This window comes from Giraffa tippelskirchi, chromosome 4, assembly GCF_054371585.1.
Source record: "Giraffa tippelskirchi isolate mGirTip1 chromosome 4, T2T-mGirTip1v1.2.pri, whole genome shotgun sequence".
In the NCBI taxonomy this organism is placed as follows: Eukaryota; Metazoa; Chordata; class Mammalia; order Artiodactyla; family Giraffidae; genus Giraffa; species Giraffa tippelskirchi.
The window spans coordinates 95111081-95131780 of record NC_137278.1 but is presented as its reverse complement, the minus strand read 5'-3'; the positions used below and the strand labels follow the sequence as shown (position 1 = coordinate 95131780).

General features: G+C 46.3%; 1 protein-coding gene and 2 long non-coding RNA genes across 3 annotated transcripts in view; 2 read left to right on the top strand and 1 right to left on the bottom strand.

The window, feature by feature from the left end:
- RFX8 (regulatory factor X8) overlaps positions 1 to 8216 on the bottom strand; it is a 51641-nt gene extending 43425 nt beyond the window's left edge. The window contains exons 1-2 of the mRNA XM_081596914.1: positions 8051 to 8216; positions 3052 to 3175 (exon numbers count right to left, since the gene is read on the bottom strand). Of these exons, the coding sequence (XP_081453040.1) occupies positions 3052 to 3175; positions 8051 to 8124 (198 nt within the window). The 5' untranslated portion in view covers positions 8125 to 8216. The remainder of the gene's footprint in view (positions 1 to 3051; positions 3176 to 8050) is intronic.
- The window catches only part of LOC145547400 (uncharacterized), a 108423-nt gene that overhangs the window by 20414 nt on the left and 67309 nt on the right, over positions 1 to 20700 (top strand). The window lies entirely within an intron of this gene.
- LOC145547401 (uncharacterized) lies at positions 8376 to 15206 on the top strand. The gene is made up of 2 exons (XR_014083809.1): positions 8376 to 8774; positions 11694 to 15206. It is a non-coding gene; the product is annotated as an uncharacterized LOC145547401 (long non-coding RNA).

The following is a 20700-nucleotide window of genomic DNA, read 5'->3' as shown; positions in this document are numbered from 1 at the left end:
GCTTGTCACTGGATACGGAATTGGACCAGTGACCTCCAAGGTCTTTTGGGAGTACAGGATACTTTTGAGGGAATAACAGGTGGAAAGAGGTCTGAATGAAGTCAATTGAATGAAGTCCATAATGAAGTCAACTGCCCCAGCGTTGTAACAGGCTGAGGGAACCCTGACCTTAGTCACTCATGGTTTGTTCCTTGACTTCTAATGCTACCTGCCTCGGCTGATGGCTGTCACAAGACCAAGCATTAAAGATGCCAACTGTTTCCTCCTACCCACGCATCCTTCGGGCAGGCCTCTCTTGCCTGCAGATTGTTAGAGTCAGGCCCTGGGGCAGAAGGTCAAGTAAAGCATCTTGGGAAGCACCATACAAGCAACCATCATGGGAAATCGTGACACTAGGGCAAGAGGCTGGCTTCTGGGATGGGGCCTGGAGCAGGCCTGGCAGGAGAAGCAGCATCATAGTGGTTTACAGACACACCAGAGGGAGAGAGGCGATGCTTGGTGACTTAGAATCTAGTCTAGGTTGTCTGAGAGGGGGACCCACCAGCCACATGTGGCCACTGAGCACTTAAAATGGGCTGGTCTGATTGATGGGCTGTACATGTAAAGGGTCCATACAGTCAAAGCTATGGTCTTCCCAGTAGTCATGTACAGTTGTGAGAGTTGGACTGTAAAGAAGGCAGAACACCAAAGAATTAATGCCTTTGAATTGTGGTGCTGGAGAAGACTCCTGGAAGTACCCTGGAGAGCAAAGAGATCAAACCAGTCAATTTGCAGGGAGATCGACTCTGAATACTCACTGGAAGGACTGATACTGAAGCAGAAGCTCCAGTATTTTGGTCATCTGATGCGAACAGACGACTCACTGGAAAAGTCCCTGATGCTGGGAGAGGTTGAGAGAAGAAGGAGAAGAGGGCATCAGAGGATGAGATGTCTGGACAGCATCACTGATGCAATGAATATGAACTTGGGCAAATTACAGGAGATGGGGGGGCACAGGGAGGCCTGGTGTGCTGCAGTCCATGGGGTCGCAAAGAGTCGGACACGACTAGGTGACTGAACAACAGCAACATGTAAAATAATGTATCTGATTTTTGAGATCTAGCATGAAGAATGAACAAAACAACTCAGTGAGTTTTAAATACTGATTCCATCGTGAAACGATAGTATTTTGAATATTTGGGATGAAATTTAAAATTTATAAAGGTAATTGCACCTTAAAAACTTTTAAAAGGAGGATCTAGAATATTTAAAAATTATATATCTGGCTCCTATTACATTTCTTTTGGGCAGCACTAGATTAGATTCTATGAGGTCTGGTCAAACTTCTTGCAATTGGATTAAATGAGATATCCCTCTAAAAAAATTCTCCTTTTGAGACCTTTGGTGGTCCAGTGGTTAAGAATCCACCTTCCAATGCAGGGGATGAAGGTTCAATCCCTGCTCAGGAACTAAGATCCCACACACCATAGAGCAATGAATCCCAAGTGCTGCAATTAGAGAAGCCCACGTGCCACCATTAGGACCCAGTGCAGCCAAAATAAAATTTAAAAAATTATAATAATCAAAATTCTCCTTTTAACTTGTTTTGAGTGGATTCTGTCTATTCTTGAAAACCAGATTGAAAGTAAATCTGATGCAATTGAAAGTTATTATTGTTATTTTAATAACAATTAAGCTCTGTGATTCTATTAATTCTTTCCATCAACAAATCCTATAGGCTGTCTTCCAAAGACACCCAGGATTTGACCCCTACACACCTGGGCTTCTCCCACCTCCCAGAGTTGAGCCTCTGATCCTCTCTCCCTGGTCTCTACCCTCCAACCACTGCAGCCTCCTTGCTGTGTCAGCCCCCTCCTGCCTCGTGTCTTTTACATGGGCTCTGCCTGCTCTGCTCTTTGCTCATATAGCCCCATACTCACTGTTTCATCTCCTGGAAGTCTGGACTCAAATGTTACTTCTTGCCTCCCCTCAAATTACAGGCCTTCCCCTAACACACATGCCCATATACACATGCACACAGACACACACACATGGATCCTTTACTCTTTCTACTCTACTTAGCATTTACATAATCTTGTAGACTATATATTCTATATTCTTTATCTGTCTCCATCAACTATATTAATAATAAACCCAGGACTTCCCCAGTGGTCCAGTGGTTAAGAATCTGCCTGCCAGTGTAGGGGATATGGGTTTGATCCTTGGTCTGTCCGGGAAGATTCCATGTGCCACAGACCAACTAAACCCATGTGCCACAACTAGTGAGCGTGCGCTCTAGAGACTGTGCTCTGCAACAAGAGAAGCTACTGCATTGAGAAACCTGAGCATCACAAGTAGACAGTAACCCTGCAACTTTCTGCAACTACAGAAAGCCCACGTGCAGACAAAATAAATACATAAATAGAGTAAATTTAAATAAAAAATAATAAGTGCAGTGAAGGCAGGAATTTCTCTCTGTTCTGTTAATTGCTGTACTCTCGGCATCTAAAACAGTGCTGGCAGTAGCAGTTGCTCAATGAATATTTGTTGGATGTAGAGGGTCTCAGATGGGCCATCTTTGCGCTAATGTTTGCTGCGTATTGTGTGGTCTAAACAAAGCCCCTGACAGAGCTCTTAACCTCCAGAGGAAACCTTGGAGAGCCCATGAGTTCTCTAGATATGAGCAAATTGTGAGAAGGATCAAGCTGTTTGACCTCACAAGGCAGCTCTTAGTGCTTGTGGGGTCCTGAGCTGTTGCATGTCTACGCAGGGAACAATGACCTGGCAAGCCTGGCTGAGCACTGGGGGTCTCTGGGGCTGCCAGGGCTGTATTCTCTCTGGTGAATGTAACCCCACCCCTTCCCTTTCCTGGCCCCTCACTATGAAGTGTGGACAAAGGATGGGATGGCTTTGGGAAGGTGTGAGGAAGTAGGCTAACTATCTGGCTGGTTTCCAGGGTGAAGCCAGTTATATCCACTTAGACCCAAATAAATCCCAGCATTTCCTCATCGATTATTAATAACTTGCATACTTTTTTACTCAGTGGACACTATTTTTATCTTCACAACATACCTTCCCAAATGTGGCTGGGTTGACTTGGTTCTGAGCATTCTGCCCATAGGTCTCTATGTAAATCTCATACAGGAGGCAGCGAGGCACACTGTATCCTTCGCAGATGCAGAAATTGTCAACCAACCTGGGGGTGGGGTGGGGAGGAAGAGCAGGAAGAGGAGGTTGACATCAGTGTTTCTAGAGCGGGATGCTTTGATAAGGGTAGAGACAAGGGTGGATCTAACTAAATGAAATATTCTTAGTTTATTGGATGAATGCAATGGCTCATCTGTCAGTATCTGCAATGTACCCTTTTGTGCTTAGCCCAGAGTTAAGTATCAATATGTTGATTGTGATTTTAGACTTCCAACATGGTGTAGTATTGTTGCTTTTATATCTTTTTGATGTGCAGGCATATTAAAAAGAAGCCCAAATTACTGGGCTCAGCAGACACTGCTTCATGTAACTTTACAAAGGTGGCAGCCAAGATCTCTGTAACTATGACATAGAGGATTATTTACTCACCAGGACAGAAAACAAGGCCCCTCTCCCTGCCCCCATAGAGTCAACATCCCTGGGGGTGACAGCTGGAGCCCATGTGGCTTCCCAGTGCCCATGTGCCTGTGACCTGGGACATGTATGCACAGCCCTCCCCTCCTCTCTTTCTCTGAAACAGGTGTTCACATAACTTTTAAACCCAAGTGACTTAGAGCAGCCACTATATTTTGATTCATTTTTAAAAATTAATTGTTATTGGAGTGTAGTTGATCTACAGTTACATCAGTTTCTGCTGTACAGCAAAGTGAACTAGCCATGAAGTGTTAGTTGCAACCCATGGACTGTGGCCCACCAGGCTCTTCTGTCCCTGAGGTTTTCCAGGCAAGAATACTGGAGTGGGTAGCCATTTCCTTCTCCAGGGGATCTTCCTGACCAAGGGATTGAAACTAGATGGCTCAGACAGTAAAGAACTAGCTATACATATACATATATCCCCTCTTTCTTGGATTTCTTCCCCATTTAGGTCACCACAGACCACTGAATAGAGTTCCCTCTGCTATGCAGGAGGTTCTCATTAGGTATTTATTTTATACATAGTATCAGTAGTGTATATGGGTCAATTCCAATCTTCCAATTCTTCCCACCAACTTTCCCTCCTTGGTGAAGCCAGCACAGTTTTTAAATACCGAAGCATTTTTTTAGGAGGGAATTTACCGACAATGTGGGCTTCCTTCGTAGTTTATTGGTAAAGAATTTGCCTGCAGTGCAGGAGACCTGGGTTCAATCCCTGGGTCAGGCAGATCCTCTGGAGAAGGAAATGGCAATCCACTCCAGCATCCTTGCCTGGAAAATCCCATGGACAGAGGAGCCTGCTGGGTTGCAGTCCGTGGGGTCGCAAAGAGTCAGGCACGACTCAGCGACTAACACTTTACCAACCATGTATCTCCTTTCTTACTGATGACCTACGGCTTATTTTCTGGGATGAGGCACGCTGAGGCCTAAACTGACTTTCTTTGCAAGCTAGAGGCCATAGTTGTTAATCCCATCTGCTTCCTGGAAGGAGGAAAAGTCAACACATGGGGATGGAGGGAAGCTCTGACCCTGTCTTGATTTCCTCAGGTAACAAATTACCATAGGCCAGGTGGCTTTAAGCAACAGAAATGTATGCTGTCACAGCTGGGGAAGCTGAAAGTCCAGAAACTAGGTGTCAGCCAAGTCGGTTCCTCCTGAGGCTTTGAGGAGCATGTGCTCCATCCTTCCCTCGTTGCTGCTGCACATGCCAGGAACCCTTGGCCTTCCTTGGCTTGTGGATGTTCCACTCCAGTGCCCCCAAGTCCAATGAGATCTCCCCTTAACTGGTTACATCTGCAAAGACCATCTTCTATCAACCTCCAGGACACCAGGCTGGCTCTGTTATAAACTGAGGGGTTCTGTTTTGCTTGTTTGTTTTTTTAACTGTTCATTTTTTAAAATTCTGATAAAATATATATAACATGAAGCATATTTTAAAATGCAGAGTTTGGTGCCATTAAGTATCTTCTCAGTTCAGTTCAGTCGCTCAGTCCTGTCCGACTCTTTGCGACCCCATGAACCGCAGCACGCCAGTCCTCCCTGTCCATCATCAACTCCCGGAGTCCACCCAAACCCATGTCCATTGAGTCGGTGATGCCAACCAACTATCTCATCCTCTGTTGTCCCCTTCTCCTCCTGCCCTTAATCTTTCCCAGCATCAGCGTCTTTTCCAATCAGTCAGCTCTTTGCATCAGGTGGCCAAAGTATTGGAGTTTCAGCTTCAACATCAGTCCTTCCAACGAATACTCAGGACTGATCTCTTTTAGGATGGACTGTTTGGATCTCCTTGCTGTTCAATGGACTCTCACAAGTCTTCTCCAACACCACAGTTCAAAAGCATCAATTCTTAGGTGCTCAGCTTTCTTTGTAGTCCAGCTCTCATATCCATACATCACTACTGGAAAAACCATAGCCTTGACTAGAAGGACCTTTGTTGACAAAGTAATGTCTCTGCTTTTTAATATGCTTATTGTTGTGCAATTGTTGGTGCCTTGTTGTGCATCACCATCCATCCAGAGAACTCCGGCTGTCTCACAAAACTAAAACTGTGTGCCAGTCAGAAACACTCTCCATTCCCTCCCCTCGCCCGTGTGTGTGCGTGTGCATACTAAGTCACTTCAGTCGTGTCTGACTCTTTGTGACCCCACGGACTGTAGCCCACCAGGCTCCTCTGTCTATGGGATTCTCCAGGCAAGAATACTGGACTGGGTTGCCGTGCCCTCCTTCAGGGGACCTTCTTGATCCAGGGATCGAACTCTCATCTCTTCAAGTTTCTTGCATTGGCAAGCAGGTTCTTTACCACTAGCACTTCCTGGGAAGACCCCTCCCCCCCCGCAGCCCCTGCCAACCACCATTCTTCTTTCTGTCTCAGTGAATTTGACTCCTCTCCGTGCCTCATATACGTGAAATCATACAGTGTTTATCCTTTTGTGACTGGCTTATTTCATTTAGCATAATGTCTTCAAGGTTCATCCACGTTGCTGTCTGCATCAGAATTTCCTTCCTTTCTATATCTGAAAAATAGTGCATTGTATGAATAGACTACATTTTGTTTATCCATCCATCCATTGATGGACACTTGGGTTACTTCTATCTCTGACTATTGTCCATAACGCTGCTATGAACATGGGGGTACAAATATCTGTTCCAATCCTTGCTTTCAAGGGGAATTGCTGGATAACGCGGTGGTTCTATTTTCAGTGTTTTGAGGAATCGCTATAATTTTCCGTAGTGGCTGCACCAAATTTACATTGCCACCGACAGTGCACAAGGGTTCTAATTTCTTCATGCCATCCAACCATCTCATCCTCCGTCATCCCCTTCTCCTTCTGCCCTCAATCTTTCCCAGCATCAGGGTCTTTTGCAGTGAATCGGCTCTTTGCATCAAGTGGCCAAAGTATGGGAGCTTCAACATCAGTCCTTCCAATGAATATTCAGGGTTGATTTGCTTTAGGATGGACTGGTTGGATCTCCTTGTGGTCCATGGGACTCTCAAGAGTCTTCTCCAGCACCTCATAGACTGGATGCCTAAAGAGCAGTCCTCCTGGGGAAACTCTGCCCCTCCTCACCTCCTGCCTTCCCAAGCTTGAAGAGCACAACCCCATCCTGGGATTCCAGGCCTGCGGGGGCAGAACTGGTGACACAGGACTTGAACACAATACTGCTTTTAGGGCACCAGCTTTGTGGGCAGCCTGCATACCACCAGTTTACAAATGACCTGAGGAGAAGGTCCAGGTATTTTCTGAATCTCTAATCATTCTTTCGAGTCTCTAGACTTTTCCCAGTCCTAGAAAGTCTGATTGAAAGGGTGACCTGAAAATTGACAATGGCCTCCTCAGAGCCCTTTTTTGTAAGAAGGTGCTGATACGATGAGGGGTCTGAGTGAGTGTGAAAGAAGCAGAGTCCTACTGTGTAACACTTTGAAAATACTGTGTGTTCTGTGGTTATTGTTTTCAATATTTTTAAATTATTTTAAAACATTAAAAAATATTTATTCTCTTGATTTTCTTTCTTATGCCAGAGAAAAGACATTGAGAATCTCCTTTTGGAGAAAAGGCATGACCAATTAAGACTTTTTGGGTTCCAATTACAAACACACTGTTCAGTTTTCTATCTCACCCACTGAAACTTTTCAGAAAGTCTTTCTTGAGAAATACACCTTGAGAAAACTTAAAAAGAGAAGTAATCAGCAGTCTACTCGTTATTCACCTTCAAAAGTGAAGGTTTTAGGAGTGGTTTCAATTATTTTGCTACTTAGGAAGAGCTACAAATCCCTGAGGTCATCAGTCCCAAGGGCTGGCGGTGTTTTTCTTCCAGTTTCTTCTTCCTCTAAATAGCCAGAAGTGAACTTCACAAGCAAATGTGGAGCGCAGTGTTAGAGCTAAAAAAACGGCTCTGCCTTAAATTAGAGAACTTCCCAGGCGGAATGGCACACTCAGAGAACACACTTCCTCTCCTGGCCTAGCTGGGTGCTCTCCATGTACACGGAAGCCCAGACCCACCAACAAGCCCCTCGAGGGCGGCCTGGATTCCTTCCTGCAGGGAAGTGTGACCAACGGGGAGCCCCCCAGGTGGGAAACCCCCATGGCCCATGGTGTGTGTGTGTCTGACAGAGACCAACAAGGTAGCCCCCAGGTGGGAAACCCAAATGGCTGATAGTGTGTGGGGGTGTGTCTAGTCCCATACCACCAGCAGTAAGTGGGAAAACCACATGGCCCATGGTGTGCGTGTGTGTGTCTAGACCCATCCCACCAGCATTAGAAAGAGCTGGTCCTTCCCGCGTGTGAACGGCTGTCCTTTCGAGCCTTTTGCCTGCTCCGGGCGCAGGCGGTGGCCCCTGGCACTTGGCCGGAGGTCCCAGGGGCAGCAGCGGAGGGAGCTGTGCCCCTTTTCCTCGCCCCCCTTCTCCCCTCTCATCCGCCAGGCGCTCCCTGCCCCCGGGGCCGCTCACCACTGGATGATGCCGCTGTGCAGGCCCCGGCCGCCCGCGCCGCCCAACGGGGAGGCCGGCACGCCCTCGGCCATAGCTAGACCCGCCCGCGGCTCCGAGGAAGCGAGTCCGCAGCGGCACCGTCGGGCCGCCGCCGCTCCTTGGTGTTTACTTTAGAGCCGGGCACGCGGGGGTCGGGAGGAGGCGCGCGGGGGCAGCGAGGGGCTGGGGACCTCAGGGGTCCGCAGGGGGCGCATGGAGGTCTGGGCAGGGGCGGGGGACCTCGGGGGCGGGGCGTGCATGGGGGGCGCGCGGTTGGAGGAGGGCTGGAGAGCGCGGGGTTGGGAGTTGCTGGGGACAGTGGGGGGAGGCGTAGGGAGTTGGGCTGGGGGCCTGCGGGGCCCCCCGGGCGTGTGGTGTCGTTGGGCCACGCCCCGCGCCTGCTGGGAAGGTTTGGGGGGCGGTGTCCTGGCCTCTCCCAGGATCCAAATATCGTAGAACAGAAATACACGTGGCGCTCTCCCCCTTCCAACCAGTCAGACAAGGTTGCAACACACAAAACCCAGGGCACGCACCGAGTTCAAGTCAGGTCAGGGCATCTGATGAACGGTGGTCCTCAACCTTGACTGCGCTTTGGAGTTACTTGGTCACGTTTCAAAGATGTAGCCTCCCAAGAGACACCCCCAGAGGGTCTGGGGTTTGAGGGGAAGGCCTGCTCAAGCCCGCTTCTATAAGCTCCTCAGAGGTTAGTGATGTTAACCTGCGACCTGGAGTGAGAACCTCTGATGCTGGGAATTGGAGGAGGTGGGTGGGGGCAACTCCAACTGGAGCCTAGTGAGACCCCCTGCCCTAGGTGAGTCCCTGGACCTGCAGCCCTGCCTTGGCGGTTCTTCACTCAAGAACTGTTTAATTACTACCTTTCGGTGAGACCAGTTGCTTGCTCTCTCCTAACCCCACTTCTCAGGGACCTGGCGTGTGTGTTTAAGTATTAAGCAGCCCGTAAATGTAGAGCATGTGGCAGGGACACAGGCTCAGTCAGGCCACTGTTACTTGGGCCACTGAAAGCTCCAAAGTCCCTAAAAAGGACTTCTTCGTCTAGATTAAAAACACATTGGACAGCTGAATGATAAGCACAGTTATGTCTGACTCTGCAACCCCATGGACTGTAGCCCACCAGGTTCCTCTGTCCTTGGGATTCTCCAGGCAAGAATACTGCAGTGAGTTGCCATTCTCTTCTGCAGGGAATATTCCCGACCCAGGGATCAAACCCAAGTCTCTTGCATTGCAGGCAGATTCTTTACCTTCTGAGCCACCAGGGAAGCCATAAGAACAATAGAATAGCCCAGTTAAAAAATGAGCAAAGGATTTTGTTCTCCCAAAGAAGATATCCAGATGGCCAATAAGCACAAGATACTCAATATCATTAGTCATTCAGTTCAGTTCAGTCACTCAGTCGTGTCCGACTCTTTGCAACCCCATGAATCGCAGCACCCCAGGCGTCCTTGTCCATCACCAACTCCAGGAGTTTACCCAAACGCATGTCCATTGAGTCGGTGATGCCATCCAACCATCTCATCCTCTGTTGTCCCCTTCTCCTCCTGCCCCCAATCCTTCCCAGCATTAGGGTCTTTTCCAATGAGTCAACTCGTCACATGAGGTGGCCAAAGTATTGGAGTTTCAGCTTCAACATCAGTCCTTGCAATGAACACCCAGGACTGACCTCCTTTGGGATGGACTGGTTGGATCTCCTTGCAGTCCAAGGGACTCTCGAGAGTCTTCTCCAACACCACAGTTCAAAAGCATCAATTCTTCGGTGCTCAGCTTTCTTCACCGTCCAACTCTCACATCCATACATGACTACTGGAAAAACCATAGCCTTGACTAGATGGACTTTTGTTGGCAAAGTAATGTCTCTGCTTTTAAATATGCTATCTAGGTTGGTCATAACCTTCCTTCCAAGGAGTAAACGTCTTTTAATTTCATGGCTGTAATCACCATCAGCAGTGATTTTGGAGCCCCCAAGAATAAAGTCTGACACTGTTTCCACTGTTTCCCCATCTATTTGCCATGAAGTGATGGGACCAGATGACATGATATTAGTTTTAGGAAATGCAAATCAAAACCCGTGCTGATTTACCATGCCATACTCATTAAGATTGCTATTATTTTTTTAAAAAGAGTAAATATAAAGAGTATATATTAAATATAAATAATTGTATCAGTTTAGTCACTCAGCTGTGCCATCCCATGGGCTGCAGCATGCCAGGCTTCCCTGTCCATCACCAAAGAATTATATATAAAGTGTATATATATATATATATATATATATATATATATATGGGGGCTGGGGAAGAGAGATGGGGAGTTGTGTAGTGGATACAAAGTTTCAGTTTGGGATGATGAAAAAGTTCTGGAGATTAATGGTGGCAATAGTTGCATCACAATGTAAAAGTACTTAATGCCACTGAATTGTACACTTTAAAATGATTAAAATGGTAAATTTTATGTTCTATGTGTATTTTTCAGAAGTCATGTGTGGATGTGAGAGTTGGACTATAAAGAAAGCTGAGCGACTAAGAATTGATGCTTTTGAACTGTGGTGTTGGGGAAGACTCTTGAGAGTCCCTTGGACTACAAGGAGATCCAACCAGTCCATCCTAAAGGAGATCAGTCCTGGGTGTTCATTTGAAGGACTGATGTTGAAGCTGAAACTCCCAATACTTTGGCCACCTGATGGGAAGAGCTGACTCATTGGAAAAGACCCTGATGCTGGGAAAGATTGAGGGCAGGAGGAGAAGGGGACGACAGAGGATGAGATGGTTGGATGGCATCACTGCCTCAATGGAGATGAGTTTGAGTAAACTGTGGGAGTTGGTGATGGACAGGGAGGCCTGGAGTGCTGCAGTCCATGGGGTCGCAAAGAGTCAGACACGACTGAGTGACTGAACTGAACTGATGTGTATTCTACCAAAATTTCTAAAAATGTCAAAAAACAAATCAAAATAAGAAACCAGGCACCACCAATAACACCACATGTACATTTGACAACCATTTCTGGAAGCAGGGCAGAGATTCAGTCCACAGATAGTGTCAACTGCCTTCCATGTGATAGCACTGTGATGCAGTTGTCAGGGTGTCCCCATCATCAGGGTGTCAGGGGAAGGCTCCAAGGCAGTCTCAGTGGAGACATCATAGGATGTTCATTGCGGAGTCTGAGCCTTGAGGTTTGACCAGGTCAAGGGAGCCGACCCCAGATGGTACCTGACTCTCCTTTGCTGAGCTGTGCCAGGGATCACCCTGGTCCTGAAACTTGGGGAGGTTTTTTGGGGGGAAGGTAATAGTAGGATGGGCGGATATGTGGGAAGAACTTGTAATTAAGTGATGCGGCCGCTGTCTGCCCTATTTCTCTTTTCAGCTGAATGTCCTTTTTTATGGACTGGTCGCTTTAAAAAATCATCCAGCAGGGAACAGCTGACCCCACGTTGTGCGTGTGTGCTGAGTCCCTTCAGTCATGTCCGACTCTTTGCGACCCCATGGACTATAGCCCACCAGGGTCCTCTGTCCATAGAGTTCTCCAGGCAAGAATACTGGAGTGGGTTGCCATTCCCTTCTCCAGGAGATCTTCCTGACCCAGAGATTGAACCTAGGTCTCCTACATTCACAGGAAGGTTCTTCACCACTGCGCCACCTGGAAAGCCTGACCCCACGTCAGCCCCTGTCAAGACAGGAACTGAGGGGAACAGTGTCTGTAGAGACTCCTTCATGAGCCGGCAAGCATGGGAGGCCAGCGGCGTGAGCAAGGAACAGGTTGGCACAGGTTTCAGGCGGTGCCAGGAAGCATGGCTGATGGAGAAAGCAGAAAGGCAGAGGTGAGGGAGGACCTGCAGGAGGAGAGAGGAAGCCACAAGGTAAAATGACATGGCAGCTCCTCCAAGGTAACTTGAGGGCAGCCCTTCTTCTCTGGTTGTCTTGAGAAGAGGTAGCACCCACTTGGGTAGGGGCCCTGTGAGGCCCCTTCATGGGCTTTGCTTTGGCCTGAGTGCTCAGATCCTGGGTCCCCAGTGGTGGGCATCCTTTTTGGTGGCGGGTGGGAGCTGAGAGCATGTCTGCTTCCATCCTGCAGTAGCTCCCTGCCACCCAAGAAGCTCCCCAAGATGCCCACCCATGTCCACAGAGATTGGAAATAACCAAGAGACGAACTCATTGTTATTCAAGGCCAACTTGTGGTCCTATTGTGTCATTGCTGATTATGTAACACTGGCATATTTACTGAGCCCCGGCAAGCACCAGGCACTGAGACACACCCTGGAAATACAGTAGGATACCAGGATTCTTCGGTTGACTATTGGTCTCTCTGCTGTTTACCGAATCAAATATGAGATGCTGCAAAGTGCACACATTACCTTATTCTGCTCCAGAGCTATTGAGGTCTGGTGGTGAGAGAACACTATTAATGAGGCCTGTGGGTCAATTTCATACCCTCTACCCAAAGGACCAGTTAATTTCACCCATCGCAGGTAACAGCTGGTGTCCCTAGTTCAACCAGTCCCTTACAGATGAAGTGTCTGAATAGATACATGTTAGCGCTGTAACAGTCTTAGGTTTTTTCAGTTTCTGCCTTCCTTATGTGCTGGATATGGAAAGGACATTTACCCCCGTACATGATCCTTTCACTAGCAGCATAATTACGGCTTTCATTTGAGTTGAGCACATAGCCACATAGACTGCTAAATAGAATTAGGTATAAAATCCATTTTCTTTTCAAAGAATGTGGCCTTGCAACGTCTGTTGCAAAAATTTTCACGAGACAGTCAGATCTAGTTATAGGCTCTCTTGCACCTGAAAAGTCCAACCTCTCTCTAATTCACATTCAGCATCTGCCTTCAAAATGTCCCCTGTCATCACAAGGGAAAGGAAATCTTAAAGTTTATATCCACAGAATTCCAACTCCTGACATAACATTTTGCACACACAAAGCTCTTTCTCCCCTCTGCCGGAGAATGTATCTCTTTTAGCCAAACAACAATATCTTTTGCCTGCTTCAGTCTAATTGGTTTCCAGATGATCCAATTAGTCTCACTTCACCTTTTAAAAGGGCAACAGCTGTGCCTTTTCCTTGCACAAAACCATCTCTGATCCGGGATGCTTAATTTCATTCAATCCTAACAATTATTCACTTTCTGTGGATGTACCAGGTGTCTCTGGGCAATAGACGTGTTAAATGCAGCTAATGAGTCGGATGCCCTCGGTCGAGAATGTATAATATATTTGGCATCTGCACGGACAGAGCATTATAGAGAACAGACGACTGTATGTTCCATTTTTGCCTGGAAAGGACCTTTTTTAATCTTTTAATATATTTCTTTGTTTTTGGCTGTGCTGGGTCTTCGCTGCTGCACAGGCTTTCCCTGGTTGCAGCAAGCAGGGCTACTCTCTCGTGGCTGTGTCCGAGCTTCTAGCTGTGGTTTCTTCTCTTGTTGTGGAGCACAGGCTCTGGGGCGCGAGGGCTTCAGCGGTTGCAGGGCTCAATAGTTGCTGCTCCCGGACTCTAGAGCACAGGCTCAGTAGTTGTGGTGCATGGGCTCAGTTGCTCCAAGCCATGTGGGATCTTCCCAGATCAGGGATGGAACCTGTGTCCCCTGCATTGGCAGGTGGATTCTTTACCACCAAGCCACCAGGGAAGCCCCTGGAAGGGACCTTGTAAGGTCACTGGGCTCTAAACCCATAAGCCATGGAGACTTTCAAACTGTGCTGGAGCAAGACAATCTCATTGGAGAGATTCCAGATCACTACCGTATGTTGAAATCTTCCTTGGTCTGGACTCACCTTCTGAGTGTCTGGCTCAGGCTCTAGTTGAAATTGATGGGGGCATGACAGTCCCAGGCATGTGGGTGATGGGCAGTTCCAAGTTCACACCAAGCATGTCTCTGCCATTTCCTGATCTGAAGCCCATGATCTGGAGCCTCGCCAGGGCATGCCATTTCTGCACAGCTTGTTTTCCACTGACCCTCGGTCTCCCTTCCTCTTGGTTCACAGAGGTCACGTGACAAGTGGGCCACCTGCAGTGTGGTCAACGGTATTATCTGCTGGGAACTCTCAGAATGTGTGAAAAGAGAAGGAACGGCCTTCGTTCCTCACTGACTGCTTATAAAGTGTAATTTGTAGAGTAACACATTTGAACTCTTTTGTTACATTCAAAGTGGGATTTTATAGTTTCTGATCTTACGTTTAGATCTTTAATCCATTTTGAGTTTATTTTTGTATATGGTGTTAGAAAGTGTTCTTGTTTCATTCTTTTACAAGTGGTTGACCAGTTTTCCCAGCACCACTTGTTAAAGAGATTGTCTTTTCTCCATTGTATATTCTTGCCTCCTTTGTCAAAGATAAAGTGTCCATAGGTGCGTGGATTTATCTCTGGGCTTTCTATTTTGTTCCATTGGTCTATATTTCTGTCCTTGTGCCAGTACCATACTGTCTTGATGATTGTGGCTTTGTAGTATAGCCTGAAGTCAGGCAGGTTGATTCCTCCAGTTCCATTCTTCTTTCTCAAGATTGCTTTGGCTATTCGAGGTTTTTTGTATGTCCATACAAATTGTGAAATTATTTGTTCTAGTTCTCTGAAGAATACCGTTGGTAGTTTGATAGGGATTGCATTGAATCTATAGATTGCTTTGGGTAGTATACTCATTTTCATTATATTAATTCTTCCAATCCATGAACACAGTTTATTTCTCCATCTGTTTGTGTCCTCTTTGATTTCTTTCATCAGTGTTTTATAGTTTTCTATATATAAGTCTTTTGTTTCTTTAGGTAGATATATTCCTAAGTATTTTATTCTTTTCATTGCAATGGTGAATGGTATTGTTTCCTTAATTTCTCTTTCTGTTTTCTCATTATTAGTGTATAGGAATGCAAGGGATTTAGGCAAAACACTCTCTGACATAAATCACAGCAGGATCCTCCATGACCCACCTCCCAGAATATTGGAAATAAAAGCAAAAATAAACAAATGGGACCTAATTAAAATTAGGAGCTTTTGCACAACAAAGGAAACTATAAGCAAGGTGAAAAGACAGCCTTCAGAATGGGAGAAAATAATAGCAAATGAAGCAACAGACAAACAATTAATCTCAAAAATATACAAGCAACTCCTGCAGCTGAATTCCAGAAAAATAAACGACCCAATCAAAAAATGGGCCAAAGAACTAAACAGACATTTCTCCAAAGAAGACATACAGATGGCTAACAAACACATGAAAAGATGCTCAACATCACTCATTATTAGAGAAATGCAAATCAAAACCACAATGAGGTACCATTTCACACCAGTCAGAATGGCTGCTATCCAAAAGTCTACAAGCAATAAATGCTGGAGAGGGTGTGGAGAAAAGGGAACCCTCTTACACTGTTGGTGGGAATGCAAACTAGTACAGCCACTATGGAGAACAGTGTGGAGATTCCTTAAGAAACTGGGAATAGAAGTGCCATATGACCCAGCAATCCCACTGCTGGGCATACACACCGAGGAAACAAGAATTGAAAGAGACGCGTGTACCCCAATGTTCATCGCAGCACTGTTTACAATAGCCAGGACATGGAAGCAATCTAGATGTCCATCAACAGATGAATGGATAAAGAAGCTGTGGTACATATACACAATGGAATATTACTCAGCCATTAAAAAGAATACATTTGAATCAGTTCTATTGAGATGGATGAAACTGGAGCCCATTATACAGAGTGAAGTAAGCCAGAAAGAAAAACACCAATACAGTATACTAATGCATATATATGGAATTTGAAAGATGGTAATGATAACCCTATATGCGAGACAGAATAAGAGACACAGATGCATAGAACAGTCTTATGGACTCTGAGGGAGAAGGTGAGGGTGGGATGTTCTGAGAGACTAGCATTGAAACATGTATATTATCATATGTGAAACAGAACACCATTCCAGGTTCAATGTGTGAGACAAATGCTCAGGACTGGGGCAATGGGATGACCCAGAGGGATGGGATGGGGAGGGAGGTGGGAGGGGGGTTCAGGATGGGGAACACATGTAAACCCATGGCTGATTCATGTCAATGTATGGCAAAAACCACTACAATATTGTAAAGTAATTAGCCCCCAACTAAAATATATAAATTTATTAAAAAAAAAAAGTGGGATTTTTCTGGAAGCCTGGTAGAACACAATGCAGAAACAAAAGGAAAAGTGGTTTCCTTGTGCACAAAGGAACACAGGAATTAAAGAAGTCATCTTTTTAGATGTCACATAATCTCAAAAGGCACTTGTTCAAATCATGATCGTGTGCAAAATCATAAATTATACCTTGACTCTTTTAATAATTTCCCAAGAGAATGGGCAAAAGCATATTAAGCAATTACTGTGCTTGTGTGCACAGTTGTGTCCAACTCTTTGCGACCCTGTGGACTGTAGCCCACCAGGCTTCTCTGTCCAAGGGATTTCCTAGGCAAGAACATTGGAGTGGATTGCCATTTCCTCCTCTAGGCGATCTTCCTGACTCAGGGATTGGACTCAAGTCTCCTGCATTTCAGGTGGACTCTTTACTGCTTGAGCCATTGGGGAAGCCCCAGCAATTACTTTAGACTTCCATAAATACTTTTTTTTTTTTAATGTTTTCATGAGTGTGGAGGAATTATTTTCTAAGCAGTTTTAAAATGGTAGCATGAGCTGACTTTCTGATATGACAAACCTTCGTCTCGCTTCATAGTTCATATTATTCTTTGGTAAAAACATACTTTGACAGCTGTTTGTTCTCTGCTGCTCTGCATGGAATTATCTCATGATGCTCACCATGAAATAACTTTCACTAAAGCATCCCCAAAGTCATTGTTTGCCGCATCTCTCTGAAAGCAGCTAAAGGACAGTAGACACCTTTCAAGTGGATGTGTGACCCCCCCTCCTGCTAATTAACAAACAGAATTCCCCAGCTGGGAGAGGCAAGAAGCCTGCTTTATCAGACAGAGCTCAGTTCAGTGCTGTGATGAGCTAGAGAGGTGAGATTGGGGGGCTGTAGGAGGGAGGGAGGGGATATATGTATACATATAGCTGTATATAGGGGCTTCCCTGGTAACTCAGATGGTAAAGAATCCACCTGCCAATGCAGGAGACCTGGGTTCTACCCCTGGGTCAGGAAGATCCCCTGGAGAAGGGAATGGCAACCCACTCTATTGTTCTTGCCTGGAGAATCCCATGGACAGAGGAGCTTGACAGGCTACAGTCCATGGGGTCGCAAAGAGTTGTACACCACTGAGCAACTAACACTCACTTTCATAGCTATATCTTGGTATACATATAGCTGATACATACAGCAGAAACTAACACAACATTGTAGAGTGATTATACTCCAAATAAATAATTAATTTATAATTACAAAATAAATCTAAAAACAAAGGCTTGTCTTATAAAGAGTATCTGCCTGGATGCTTTGTTTCCAGACAAAAGTACTCATCCCAATAGGTGCCTAAAGATTGTTAAAGTCTGTTTGATGAAAAGAAGCATGCCTCCACTTGGGTTAAAAATTGCTCACGTTAAGACCCCAAAGAGGGGACTTCCCTGGCAGTCCTGTGGTTAGGACTCTGCACTTACCCTTTCAGGGAACTAAGATCACAAAAGCAGCACAGTGCAGCCAAAAAAAAAAAAAAAGATCCCAAAGAGCCAATCCAAGATGTAAACAGTTTGTCAAGATTGTCATTCTCAAATATCATTTTCACGTGTCATCACTGTGCCGGAAGCTTACATAACCCCTCCTATCCATGTCTACGTGCACTTGAGCAATCAAGGGAGATCCGTCTCCCACCAGGACCGCTTAGCTTGGCCACACTTCTTAGGACCTTGCCCAGGAAGTAGATGAGCTGAGGGAAGCTCTCTGCAGTGAGGGGCCACGGATAGAGGTGCGGAGAGTTGGAGAGGGCTGATGCCTGAGAACTTGCTGTTCCCCAGGTGGCTCAGCTATCCCTCCTGAAGCTGAGTTCTGCAGGATTCCTCTGTGTTTTCCAGCAAACTGCCTTTGCACTTGAGCCAGTTAAAGATCTCCTTATGATGAGTGGATGTGATTTTAATACTTGTATCTTCTCAGGGAAGATTCTGGGAGAAGCAGGTTGCTCCCACACCAACCTGGAGGGGACTACTTTGAAGTATTCTTGGTGATCATGGCTCAGCATAGGGATGGCTAGGTTTGAGCCATAGCTCAATGAATAATTATGAAGCACATGCATAAGACATGCATGTTCAAAGCTGCAGAGGCCTCAGTAAGAACACTTTGCAATGGTACCTGACCTGGTGGTACCCACAGCCATCACTGTCACTAACTAAGGCCTAGGAACGAAAACAGGGCTACCCCCAAATATTCTATACAATAGAACACATCAGACAGTGGTTGATAGGGATCTCACCAGAAAGGTCATGTAACTCAGGGTCACAGGGTGGGTCTCTTGGCATGGAGCCACCTTGGGTTAGGCATATCCAGACCTCCTTGGTCCTCAGAGCCCTCCAGAGGGAGACGGAGCAAGTCTCCAGGGAGGGTGATCGAGGTTCAGCCATGTCCAGCCTCAGACACTGGCATTCCTGCCACCAGAGGACAAGGCCTTGGCCTCTGAGTCCCAGCAGCCAGAGAAGAGGGCAAGATGTGCCAGGGGACCCACGTGGGTGGGTTTGCTGGGGATAGTGCAGTTTATGCCTGAGGCCCTTGTGCCACAGTTTCTAGCTGTCTTTGTCATGCTCCAAGGTGGCCTGGGCTGAACCATGAGTAATGTGGTCTTCCCACACAGACCCCACGTGGCCTTGGGCCATCCCAGGGGAAGGCAGAGGAGGGGAAAGAAACTGAGAGAGAGATCCTGTTTACCTAAGGAGACCGGGAGTGAGCTCAGAGGGCTGAGTCAATCATTGCACGGGGCTAACTCTAGAAGATCGGACTAAAGTTTAGATTGCCCCAGCCCGGTACCCCACACGTGCAAGAGAACATGGCACCCCTTAGGGTCCTATTCACAAGGCTGTAAGTCCACTTGAATTGATAGTACTATTCGTCTCATTTTACAGGGAGGAAAACAAGGCTTGTAGAACCATGTCCAAAGTCACATGGCTGCAGAGGGCCACGGGCTTGACCACTCTTGGGGGAGGTCTAAGAGGGACTTTCCTTGTTTCGGAAATAGGGCACTCACTACCAGTGAGTGTAGCTGTGAGGTTAAGAGAAGGTGGATGAAGCTTTCAGCACGGTGCCTGGCACATAGTAAGTGCTCAGTAAACTTGTGACTGTTACCTATGCCCAAATGCCTTTGGAAAGAAATTATTACCATGATTTCAGTTATTTCATACATTTACTGTTGTTGTTCAGTTGCTAAGCTGCATCTGACTCTTTGTGACCCCATGGACTGTAGCACACCAGGCTTCCCTGTCCTTCACTTTCTCCCGGAGTTTGCTCAAACTCATGTCCGTTGAGTCTGTGATGCCATCCAACCACCTCACCCTCTGTTTCTCCCTTCTCCTGCCTTCAGTCTTTCCCAACATCAGGGACTTTTCCAGTGAGTTTGCTCTTTGATCAGGTAGCCGAAGTTTTGGAACTTCAGCTTCAGCACCAGTATTTTCAGTGAATATTCAGGGTTGATTTCCTTTAGGACTGGCTGGTTTGATCTCCTTGCAGTGTAACGGACTCTCAAAGTTCTCCAGCACCACAATATGAAAGCATCAATTCTTCAGTGCTCAGCCTTCTTTATGGTCCAACTCTCACATCTGTACATGACTACACACACACACACACACACACACACACACACACACACGCTGTATTCTAGGGGATGGTCCAACTCTCACATCTGTACATGACTACACACACACACACACACACACACACACACACACAGACGCTGTATTCTAGGGGATGATCCATAAAAGACATTCATATACACACAAAGTAGTTTCAGGTCTACCTTAAAAACTTTCTTTAACATGTCAGATACTCAAATGCGGTATGTTATTAACAGTATAATTAGCACTAGTGTTTTATCAATATGACATTATGAGGACTCTGGTTTAGCATTCTGCCACAAAAAAAAAAGTTCTCCTTTTGAAACTCCCAAATCCTATCTTGATGATTCATGGGTGTGAGTGCTCAGTTGTATCCAACTCTTTGAGGCCCTATGGACTATAGCCCACCAGGCTCCTCTGTCCATGGAGTTCTCCAGGCAAGAATACTGGAGTGGGTTGCCATGCCCTCCTCCAGGGGATCTTCCTGACCCAGGGATTGAACCTGCATCTCTTATGTCTCCTGCATTAGCAGGTGGGTTCTTTACCACTAGCCCTACCTGGTATTACTGTATTGTCGAGAGGTCCTGTGGGAAATAAGTTTGTTTCACTCCGTTTGACTTATTGTTTCTGAGTTTCATTGTGTGCAGAATCCCACCCCTCCCCCATTTTTTTGATATTTGTTTCTGCATGACACTGATTACACAAAGGGTCCTGGGGTTCCATGGCACTAAGTCTGGCAAATGAGCTGCAATGAGCTGCAACGTGGAATAAGTCAGATATCTCGGGCTGCTCCAGAAGCCAGGCTGCTTTAAACAAATGGTCCTAGTCTCTGGCTTCCTTTGAGTACCTCTCTGCTTCTATAACCTCTTCCCCACGGCCCACCCCACATCCAGAGTTGGGGG